This window comes from Oryzias latipes, chromosome 9 (genome assembly GCF_002234675.1).
Source record: "Oryzias latipes chromosome 9, ASM223467v1".
Classification (NCBI taxonomy): Eukaryota; Metazoa; Chordata; class Actinopteri; order Beloniformes; family Adrianichthyidae; genus Oryzias; species Oryzias latipes.
This window is the reverse complement of record NC_019867.2, coordinates 9,290,409-9,302,182: the sequence shown is the minus strand read 5'-3', so window position 1 is coordinate 9,302,182 and position 11,774 is coordinate 9,290,409. Positions and strand designations below refer to the sequence as shown.

Here is an 11,774-nt window from a genome sequence, read left to right as displayed (position 1 = left end):
ACAATATAAACATTTCTTTATGGTATAAGATTAACAAATTAGAAAACAAAACATTTATTCACATTTGTAAGCATTAAACATCTGTGAACCGAGTTAATGTGGGTTTGTAGGTAGAAATAAATGGGAGAAGAAAAAAACAAAAACAAAAGTGAACCTATCCTAGAAAGTTGAATCTTGTGTTCTCCATTACTGGCAGAAGAAATTTACATTCATTTCTTTGGTAAAGATCATGTCAGATGTAAACAGTCCAGAGTCAAAAACACTGGCCTGGGTAATCTGAAGACTTCATTAGCACACCACCAAAATGCAGGAAACTGCAGCTCATATTTAAACTGTTGAGTTTCCTGCAAGTGTTGTATTGCAATATGCCTCAGTAAACTGAAAGTCTGCTGTGGATCCCACAAGAACAACAGTGATCCGTCAGGTCCTCTTGCATCTGTGCCGCACCAATGCTTCTTAGAGTTAATAAAAGCAAAAAAATGATCCTGCAGTACAGAAAAAGGTGCTCTTCAGTGCTCATCTGTTCAATCAGCAGCAGCTGTGATCAGCATGGAGAGGTCCGTCAACCGTAAACAGTCACCGGTTTGCATGCGGATGGTCAACTATGGTCATAAAGGCAGAGCTTTGAAACTGTAGAACATAAAACTAACTCAGATATTTTGGGGCTGATGAAATAAACGGAAGTATACCACTTAAAAAAAAAAAAAAAAAAAAAAAAGACTCTTAAAGTTTGAGAAGAACGATCAAGTCACAAAAGTAAAAATGATTTGAAGCACAGCACCACTGTCCCTTATTTCCTTTTAAAGCCTGGCAATATTTTCACAGGTAATGCTATATAGCCTGTGTTCTAAAGACTGAATTAACAAGGGGTATTAAAAATGTACATATTTGCGCTATAACTTTAGTAAACAAAAAAAAGGGGGATAGTTAAAACCTGTTTGTTAATTTAACAGAATAAATGTAACCTTTGGTCATGAGGATTGTCTTACAGTTGCGAGTAGAAAAAGGAACTTGTCCGGCAGACCAAAGCATTGAATTCCAGGCTACAACAATGGCTTTTGTGCATAAACGACCCCAAAGCCACTAAACCAATAATCATGCTTCACTCGTCCTTATCATGATTGGCGTTCCCATTCATGACCCCGTTTGTATGGTGTGACCATGTCTGAGCTTGCAACACCTTCGGCAGCCTCTTGCCCTTCGTGTAGGCGTGGTACCAGAAGTTGAGGAAGAGCAGCAGGAAAATCAGGCCGTACAGGAAGATAATGTAAATGAAGATGGGGAACTGGTAGGGGCAGTCCTTCAAGTAGAAATACTGGGAGATGTGGCTGGTCACCATGACAAACTGGATCTAGACACAAAGAAAGGGGAAAATATCCTCTCAACTTTAACCGACAGAATTCAACGGTTCCCTTGACCCAAACTGATCACATACCAGCTGGACAGACGTGAGGTGCTTCTTCCACCACAGATACTTTTGGTATTTGGGGCCCATGGCAGTCAGCCCATAGTATGTGTACATGATCACGTGGACAATACAGTTCAGCAGGGCATGGAATGTTCCCATTCCACCTTAAAAAAAGGAGGAGACGTTGGAAAAAGTGCAACGATGAGTCATAAGAAACTCAGGCGGCACCTCTGACGGATGGGATGAACTATACAATGGTAGTGTTACCTGGTGAAAAACGGACACCAAACCACCAGGTGAAGGGCATAATGGAGTGATGATAGACATGAAGAAATGTCACCTGGCTGTTCTTCTTCCTTAAGACAAAGAAGATCTGGAAGGGGAAAAAAAAAAAAGTACAAATTGTTAATGAAAAAAGGGGGTTCTGTAAGGGATTTAAACTAAATGAAGTTAAGGATTTCACCACTTACAGTGTCCAACATTTCAATAAACTTTGAAAAGTAGTAAAGCCAGCACGTTGCTGCCATCTAGAGGAAATAAGTAGAAACACTTAGAACTTCTGATCATTTAACTTTTTTTTCCCCCTAGCTTTAAAAGTTTAGAGTCAGGAAGAAGTGACTTACCCTCATAGCTTGTGGTGACTCAGAAGTGTCAAGCAGGTCACATTGAAATGAGTATCCCGTTCCCCAGCCTGACATCACAAACTGAGAAACAATCACAGTTGGTCAAAACAAAACAAAAAAAGTTTTTGGAATACACTTGTAGCATTTGTATACAATACTTTTCATATCTTGTGTTCTGGTTTAACAGCAATGCAACATCCAACACAAGGAAAACAGGTAACAAAAACATTTTCTTCAAGATAAGAACCCACAGCTTTGAGGAAATCCAAGCATTAAATAGCAAGGCTAACGCATCCAGAAGAAAACCAAAATACAAACCTCATAACACATATAGAGTGAGAGAGCCACCACGCTGAAGTTGTACACGATGAGGACTTTTCTGAGGTCGAGGGCTTTGCGGTTCTCCATTATTCTGGGCCCCAGTGAAGTCACAAAGTAGATGTATACCGCAATAATGATCGTTTGGGGGACAGGAGATGGCATAAGGAACCAGTTCTCTGTCCTGGAATCTGCAAAGAAATACAAAAAGGGTTTGTAAAAACAGTCAACAGATCTAGAAGTAAGTTTTCAGCATGACATCAGTCTAGAAATTGTTCTGAATACATACCTGCATTTTGAAGGAACTCATCATAGATCAGCGCAGCCGTGGACTTTATTTCATCAAACGCCATTTTCAGATCCTTGCCTAAATGGGGAGGAAAAAGAAAAATAGTTAAGATTTATGTAAAAGACAAATGCAACAAAATCTGTAAGATGAAAACAGCCCATTTGGCAGATAAACGTAGAGAAAAATGAATAAACTCATTCCCCCCACAATTGGAATTTTTTGGCTCAAGGAAGTAGTTTTAGCAACATTTAAAACCTGTCTTTCTGCAAAAACCTGTAATTAGTCACAGCACGAGAGAGAAAAAACAAGCAGAAGAGAATCCGAGAAAAGTGGTGTCCCTTTTGAAAGCCAAGAAGAAATCATTTGGGGTTTTTGAGTCAATGGCTATTTGTGATCTTGTCACTTCAAAATAAAACTTTATTTAAAAAAAGAATAGAAACAAAAACTCAAAACGAAATTTCAAACATTAGTAGGGGGACTTAGCATTTATGTTTTAGCAAAGAACTCTTAAGCTGAAAACATTTCAAAGCAAGTTTTAATGATATGTGTATGATGGTGGGGATGATTAATACGGATAGAGACAATCCGATAACTCGCATAAAAAACAGAAATCAAGGAAACAAAGCTACGTGTGTAGTAAACCACAATGAATGACAGATTTTTACAGGCTTGTCTGAGAGATTGCAATAAGAGTGGGTTAAATAAAATGATAAAAAGAAATTGCGTAGTCTTCAGAAGAAAAGGGCAGGTCTGTCTCTAAAGTCTCAGTTTTAATTAGCAATGGAGCAAGTCTAGACACGCCATGACGACATGAAGGATAGTGATTTAAAAGTAAATAAAAACAAAATGGCGTCGCCATCAAAATGCCGTTTTTACATTATTACATTTTGTTTTAAAAAAAACTCTTAATTTGATGAAGTAGCGCAAAACCGAGAACAATTCAATTTCTAATTCATTCTTAAGCGAAAAACAATACAGTAATACATATTTTTAAAATAAAGTCAAATGATCTACATTAACAATGTAGAATTAAAAAAAAAAAAACACACCTAAACTAGAAAATAAGCTAACGTTAACTTAAACGTACACATCAAGAATTAGCGTCCCTGTAACCCTGCAATTTAAAGAGCATTTTCTAGGTAACTTTTTTTTTCCCCATATAAATGTAAATAAAAAGTAAGCAAACTAACCTCGACCCACACACCTTGAAAGTCCACTCTGCCCGTCAAATATTTTCTTTTGTTTCCGGTCACCCGCTCCACTTCAACAGGTGTGTCTAACTGCTCTCTGTCTCTGCCGACTCCCTGGTCCTTAAGTTCCTCAAAGGGCGGGGTCACATGAACACACCCACCTGCGCTGATTGGCTGGTTAGCCAGCGCCCGAGATTAAACGTGATGTTCATTCTCTGATGATGCCTCATCTGAAACTATGAAGGTTTCTGTAACTATTTGTGCTCTACAGGACAGGAGTGGTTTCTGCGCCGGAAAAGAGAAGATAGACGCGGTTATTTTCCACGTCATTCCTAGTGAAAATGAGCAGGGTTACATAACGAGAAGTGGGACTTTAAAAAATGCCAAGAGATAATCTGCATCTTTTCCACAGTCAAACGTGCAGATGTTTACATTGCAGATCTGGTGAACAACAGACAAGGTGTGCCTTGGAAAGATGTTTTTGAGTAACTCCTGGTTTCAGCAGGGGTGCACATAATTTACAAGCATATGCAAATATGTCTTGGAATAATTTTGTCTTTCAGTGGTTTCTCCCACGCTCCCAAGCTTATATGCGAAAGGTCAACTCACAAACAGAAACAATCACAGACAAGACACCTTAATGAAAGGCTTCCTTATGGCCTTTAGGCTCTTTAAAAAAACAAAACACAAAGCTCTTTTTTTTTTATAATTTCCTCTTCATAAAGTGAGAGTGAAACATTTCCCAAATATTGCAATTTGCAAAAATGAACCAAAATAATGCACATTTAATTAAAAAATAATAATAATAAAAAAGGAAAAACTTTTTTTTTGAAACTATTAAATTAATCTTACGTGTATGAATGTTGAGGAAAAAAAGCTGCAGATTGAGATTATTAGCTCAACCATTAATCAGAAACTAATCTTTATACCTGTCAATTTCTGACACATAAATGGATCTTGACGCAACCCCATTTGCATTCTAACATGCAAAACATAATTAATCTTTATCACGGCTCCAGGTGTCCTGAAAGGCAGGATTTATACCCTGTGAAGCAACAAAAACACTTATGTAAGTTTGTTATTTCAACAAATATAATAATTTGAACACCTGAAAAGCAAACCAGAGGTAGCAAGGGGCATGCAAAAAGCAACCTGGAGCAATTCGGGCATCTGCTGTACAGACCTAGTTCGACTGTCTGATTTGATAAGTAGTCTTACAGGAAGACTATTTATGCTTTACCAAGCACTTTTTACATATAATTATAGGTTGGCAGAGTAAACACAATATCATCATGCTTCAGGTAAACTTGTGCTCTCAGCATTCAACTGTCCACAGTGACACATTGTTTACAACTTAAGTCTTGGAGGAAGTGTTTCATATTTTAATATGTTTGCACGAAAACTTCCCAGTGAAATGTGAACCTCAAACAAATGTATGCACACTGTTTACATCAGGTGAGAACAAATTTCTAGACACCCTTTTAGCCAAAAAGCTCAAAGCATTATTTAGGAAATGTAACTTTGAATTAAGACTATGCAAACCTGTTTTTATAACAAAAAAATTACACTTTTATTTGGCGAAGCATGACTCTTTGTGTTATAGAACTTATAAGTGCAGTAGTTGCTCATAATTATGTTGCTTTAGTACAGATGTTTCGGTTATAACATAAATAAATACGTACATTTATTAGAGGCACAATTGCATAATACATTGAACACGAAAATGTTGCAATCCCAACAGTTCCTGTCTAAACAGGAAACTTGCGCTGGAGCATGTTGTTTGCCTGTCAGCTTCCTTCTTTAGTTTTTTAGAACCAAATTTTTACCTGAAATTGTGAGATACTACTTTTTTTTTTGTCATATTTTCCTGTTATTTCAAATAAACTCAATTCCAATACAATTTAAATTTGTTCTGGCTAGCTGTTAAATATATTACCAGAAAGTTTTGCCATTTGTTATGCTTTTAAAATTGCAAATAATATGAATTCCACGGATCTTCTTGGAAATCTCTCATATTTGTGTTAGTCTTTAATATATAGTAGCAAGATTTGGTAACTCTTAATTGTTCTAAGGTGTAAATGTGAGTGCGCATGTGTGTGTGATTGTGGCCCTGCGACAGACTGGCGACCTGCCCAGGGTGTCCCCTGCCTTCGCCCACGAGTGGCCGGGACAAGCTCCAGCAGCCCTGTGACCCCGAAAGGGACAAAACGGTTAGGAAAATGAATGAATGATTATTAAGATTATTAAGATGTTTTGTCTTGAGGTAAACAAGGCATGTTGCAGTCTATCTTTCCTTTTGCAATGCAACGCCCATGTGTAGCAGAAAAAACTGTTCTATTAACAAGTCTTGGAAAAAAATTGGCACAGGAGGACATAACTGGCTCCAAAAGTGTGACATTAAATAATCTCAAAGCTGTTTATACAAAGCAAGACAATCAGACTGGATTGATATAAGGCTATACAAAGATCATTTACAGAACAAGGTGTCCTCCTTCCTAGAACCGCTGCTAAACTACATTCTTACATTCTTTATTTCTTAGTCTTTCCGGATGGGGAGAATTCTAAATAAGGCATTTATGGGTTTGATCCTTCCTCCACCTTACCTAAGAGGTTAAGTATTTCCTCAGGCAAAGGGTTCTACTGATTCTTTTACTTTTTAATTTTTTTTTGTTTTTTGTTTTCAAAATTTGAAAAATTCAAGCACAAAAACATTTGAACAATTTAGGGATAAGAGCCAGTAGTAGCAAAAAGATATCACCCCCCCCCCCACCACCACCACCACCACCACCACCACCACCACCTCCACCTCCTCCCCGGACCACACCCTTCGAGTTCTACTACCAGTCATTTAAAACAGAAAACTGAAAGTGGCTTGAATTGCTGTTACTTTTTAAAGTGTCCCAATAAAACACTTGAATTGTAATATTTTGGTCAGAAAATCTGGAGTGAAGATGTCAGTATACCACTGTCCTACCCACACACATCTGTTTTATTTCTTTATTTAATTATCCAACTTTATCAGGATAAAACAGTGTTGTATAGAATATTTTAAGCATATAACACCCTTAATACCCTTAGTAATGTGCAGTTTTTACTTTGTCATCAGGTTAAAAATATGGTTCAGCCTCTTCATTTTCTAATATATGTCTATGTGTCTGACATAAATTGCATTTTTATGGTTTAGCAGAAAAACAGACTTCTGAGAGAAAAACATGTTCAGGTAGAATGTTGACCTTTTCACTAGAGACTCCACTCCTCTCAAGCTGAGTAGTACACTATCCGGAAAAACCAGTAGGTTACGAAACATACATATCAGTGCAACAAGGACAAGGTTGACGTATCACACACACACAAAAATCTATCTATAAAGACATTTGTTACTAGTTGGATTGTTTTTGTGGATATTCAGTAACAATTTTACCCTCAACTGTCAATTTAGGGTATTACCAATTGACAATTTTTGTCATTTGAAATATTGGAAATTTTGTGGGTGTTCCACAACCACTTGAGCGATGAACATCAAGTTCAATTATTGTTGTGTACACTTCAAGGAAAATTGAAGGATTTTTTTTTTGCTATGCTTTATATTTCTATGAGTTTCAATGTGGGGAGGCTGTCAGGTAGAGGTGGAGCTGGTTTAAGATCAGGTTTGAGTTCAGGTCTGCACCATTGACTCTATATGAAAACTGGAACAGAGTGACATCACCCATTGAAAATGCTTTTACTTCCGGCTTTAAACAAATTAAGTCACCAGTTTTTCGCAATACAGACGCTACTATTGGTCCGAGTTGGTCTGAGTCAACGTTTCTCTGGCAACCACTCTTGTCAATCAGGAGTGAGGTTGATGGTAATCCACACCCCTAGCACTTAAAGCAGGCTTGGGAGAATCTGTCACTCAAACATTTTGAATGTTTGACATGGAGGCCAGCAAGCACCACATACTTTTATTGAGAAATTTGATTGGTTGGTCTATAACCTAAATAACTTCCAATAAAGAAAAATAAATTATCATGAAAAAAACATTAGGAATGGCAAAAATGTTGAAAAAAGGTATCAGAGCAAGTTATTAGTTATTTCCAACAAATATAATCACAGGGCAATAGCTGTTTATTTTCTCAATAGAAGTCTATGGGATTTTGGTTTATTGGAATCAGCAGGTACTTCCTATGTGGCCTTTCAGGGTGTAAGGGCCACTCATTCCAGTTCTCTTTTACAGTCAATTGTCTCCGAGTTTCTTAGACTAGATGCTGAACCCCATATTAATCTTAGTGGCCTGGTTAGTTTGGCAGGTCTCCACCATTTGTGTGTGAGTGGATATGTGCAGACAGGACTGTGACTGTAAAGGTTTTTGGATCTTCGCAGAAGGTCGAAAGGTGTAATATGAGTGCACATATTTTTCTTTTTTTTTCCTTTAGGCTTCTTCCTTTATGGGTCACTACAGCAAAACACCCAACCATTTGCACATGTGATTAAACTACTTTTTTTTACTTTACCCATCCCTCTGCAATTACCTGGACTTGGGACCAGCACAGGAAAACCCTGGAAAGAGACTCCATGTGGTTGCAGTACCTCACAGCAGTCTACAGTTTCCGTCTCCCATTCAAGGACTAACCAACCCCAAACCAATCTATTGGTTGCTTATAAAGATTGGTTTACTCTTGGGATTAAACATGTTTAACCATAACACATTGGGGCCAAGATGCCTAAGGCTAAACACATTTCAAAGTGTCTCAGCTGCAAATAATTTTAGAAAGCATCTAAGAAGATTTGACTGGTTGTTTGACATGGAAAAAAACCTCAAGCACAATCAAGTGTTTTTAAACCTTAAGGGATAGGCTCAGCAGGGTTGAGTTCCAGGACATAACTGAGTTGCTGGAGGCCTGTATTCCCTTTTGCTGAGATCATATATTGTTTTTGTGTTGTGCTATGCAGCTGTTGTTGCCCTGTTTGAATTTTAACTCTGACTAATTCAACTTTTTTCCCCAGAGTTCAACTTTATAGCTTATTGCATTCTCTTATTCTATGCAAAATAATAATATGAATAATAATAATGCTGAGCTGTCATAAAAACAAAATGAAGACTTGTGTAATAAATAGTTACATTTTGGCACAATGTGCAGTAAATACTAAGCAAAAAAATGTGGAACATAGAGATTTTTGAAATAATCTCATTGAATTATGAGTAAAGTCGAAGCCAAAAGATATTTAAAATAAAATGATTTTATTTAACCACATTGACTTACATCTAAAACAGGACAAACAGATTCAATCTTTTGGCACTTTGAAGGAAACATAAATATATATATCTCTCCTTTTTGGTTGAGATCTAATCCTTAGATCTGACACATTCCCTAACCAGAGCAAACTCAGGGCCTAAAGGCAATCAATTGCATTGAGCTGCTACAGTCAGGACCATACATATTTGGACAGAGAGACCAAAGTGAATTTTAAATAAAACAACTCGGATGCCATTGAAGTGCAGACTTTCAGCTTTTATTCCATGGGTTGAACAAAAAGATTGCATAAAAATGTGAAAAACGAAAGCATTTTTTAAACACAATCCCTTTATTTCAAGGGCTCGTAAGTAATTGGACAATTGACTTCCATGCTATTGCATGGGCAGGTCTGGGCAATTCCCTTGTTATGTCATTATGAGTGAAGCAGATAAACGACCTGGAGTTGATTAGAGGACTCGTGCTTGCATTTTGAAGATTTTGCTGTGAACAGACAACATGCGGTCAAAGGAGCTCTCCATGCAGGTGAAAGGAGCCATCATTAAGCTGAGAAAACAGAAAAAAACCATGCCAGAAATTGCTACAGTATTAGGAGTGTCAAAATCAACAGTGTGGTACATGCTGAGAAAGAAAGCAAGCACTGGTGAACTCAGCAACGCAAAAAGACCTGGACGTCCACGGAAGACAACAGTGGTGGATGATCGCAGAATCATTTCCATGGTGAAGAGGAACCCGTTCACAACAGCCAACCAAGTGAACAACACTCTCCAGGAGGTAGGCGTATCAATATCCAAGTCTACCATAAAAAGAGGACTGCATGAAAGTACACTGACCTATATTGTTCACAAATCTGTCTAAATCTGTGATAGTGAGCACTTCTCCTTTGCCAAGACAATCCATCCCACCTCGCAGGTGTGCCATATCAAAATACTGATTAGACAGCATGATTATTGCACAGGTGTGCCTTAGACTGGCCACAAGAAAAGGCCACTCTGAAATTATCAGTTTTGTTTTATTGAGGGGGTCAGGGGACTCAGACAACCAGTCAGTATCTGGTGTGACCACCATTTGCCTCATGAAGTGCGACACATCTCCTTCGCATAGAGTTGATCAGGTTGTCAATTGTGGCCTGTGGAATGTTGGTCCACTCTTCTTCAATGGCTGTGCGAAGTAGCTGGATATTGGCAGGAACTGGAACACGCTGTCGTATACGCCGATCCAGAGCATCCCAAACATGCTCAATGGGTGACATGTCCGGTGAGTATGCTGGCCATGCAAGAACTGGGATGTTTTCAGCTTCCAAGAATTGTGTACAGATCCTTGCAACATGGGGCCGAGCATTATCATGCTGCAACATGAGGTGATGTTGTTGGATGTACGGCACAACAATGGGCCCCAGGATCTCGTCACAGTATCTCTGTGCATTCAAAATGCCATCAATGAAATGCACCTGTGTTCGTCGCCCATAACATATGCCTGCCCATACCATAACCCCACCACCACCATGGGCTACTCGATCCACAACATTGAGATCAGAAAACGCTCACCCACACGACGCCACACACGCTGTCTGCCATTTGCCCTGAACTGTGTAAACCGGGATTCATCCGTGAAGAGAACACCTCTCCAACGTGCCAGACGCCATCGCATGTGAGCATTTGCCCACTCAAATTGGTTACGACGACGAACTGGAGTGAGGTCGAGACCTCGATGAGGACGACGAGCATGCAGATGAGCTTCAATGGCATCCGAGTTGTTTTATTTAAAATTCACTGTGGTAATGTACAGAAACAAAATTAGAAAGAATGTGTCTCTGTCCAAATATGTATGGCCCTGACTGTTGCAGCTCTATGCAATTGATTGCCTTTAGGCCCTGAGTTTGCTCTGGTTAGGGAATGTGTCAGATCTAGGAATCAAATCTCAACCAAAAAGGTGATATATTTATTTATGTTTCCTCCAAAGTGCCAAAAGATTGAATCTGTTTGTCCTGTTTTAAATGTAAGTCAATGTGGTTAAATGAAATCATTTTATTTTAAACATCTTTTGGCTCCGACTTTACTCATAAATCAATGAGATTATTTCAAAAATCTCTACGTTCCACATTTTTTTGCATAGTATTTACTGTACATTGTGCCAAAATGTAACTATTTATTACACAAGTCTTCATTTTGTTTTTATGACAGCTCAGCATTATTATTATTTATATTATTATTTTGCATAGAATAAGAGAATGCAATAAGCTATAAAGTTGAACTCTGGGGAAAAATTGAATTAGTCAGAGTGTAAATTCAAGCAGGGCAACAACAGCTGCATAGCACAACACAAAAACAATATATGATCTCAGCAAAGGGGAATACAGGCCTCCAGCAACTCAGTTATGTCCTGGAACTCAACCCTGCTGAGCCATGGAATAAAAGCTGAAAGTCTGCAATTCAATTGCATCTGTGTTGTTTTATTTAAAATTCACTGTGGTAATGTACAGAAACTAAATTAGAAAGAATACGTCTCTGTCCAAATATGTATGGTCCTGACTGTACAACATGAATCCATGAACCAGATCTCAGCTCACTAAGTTACTGACTGAAAACAGAATACACAGAGTTTAAGGGACACTTTGTCACTATGACAAAAAAATAGAAAAACAGAAATGAAAGCTGTAATCAAATCAAAACATAAATGTTTCAAATGAGCTCTTTATGGAGGTCCATAAAA

General features: G+C 38.1%; 1 protein-coding gene across 2 annotated transcripts; it reads right to left on the bottom strand.

Moving 5' to 3' along the window:
- Positions 1–3,955, bottom strand: elovl7 (ELOVL fatty acid elongase 7). 2 transcript variants are annotated; one of them, XM_023958362.1, is made up of 8 exons: positions 3,843–3,955; positions 2,639–2,716; positions 2,350–2,540; positions 2,032–2,112; positions 1,879–1,935; positions 1,676–1,781; positions 1,436–1,572; positions 1–1,351 (listed from the first exon to the last, which is right to left on the bottom strand). In XM_023958362.1, the coding sequence occupies exons 2-8, from the start codon at positions 2,700–2,702 to the stop codon at positions 1,103–1,105; spliced, it is 885 nt and encodes a 294-aa protein (XP_023814130.1). In that variant the 5' UTR covers positions 2,703–2,716; positions 3,843–3,955; the 3' UTR covers positions 1–1,102. The 2 variants fall into 2 exon arrangements, with proteins under 2 accessions (XP_023814130.1, XP_023814129.1); XM_023958361.1 differs by having other exon boundaries at positions 3,829–3,952.
- Positions 3,956–11,774: the final 7,819 nt, after the last annotated feature.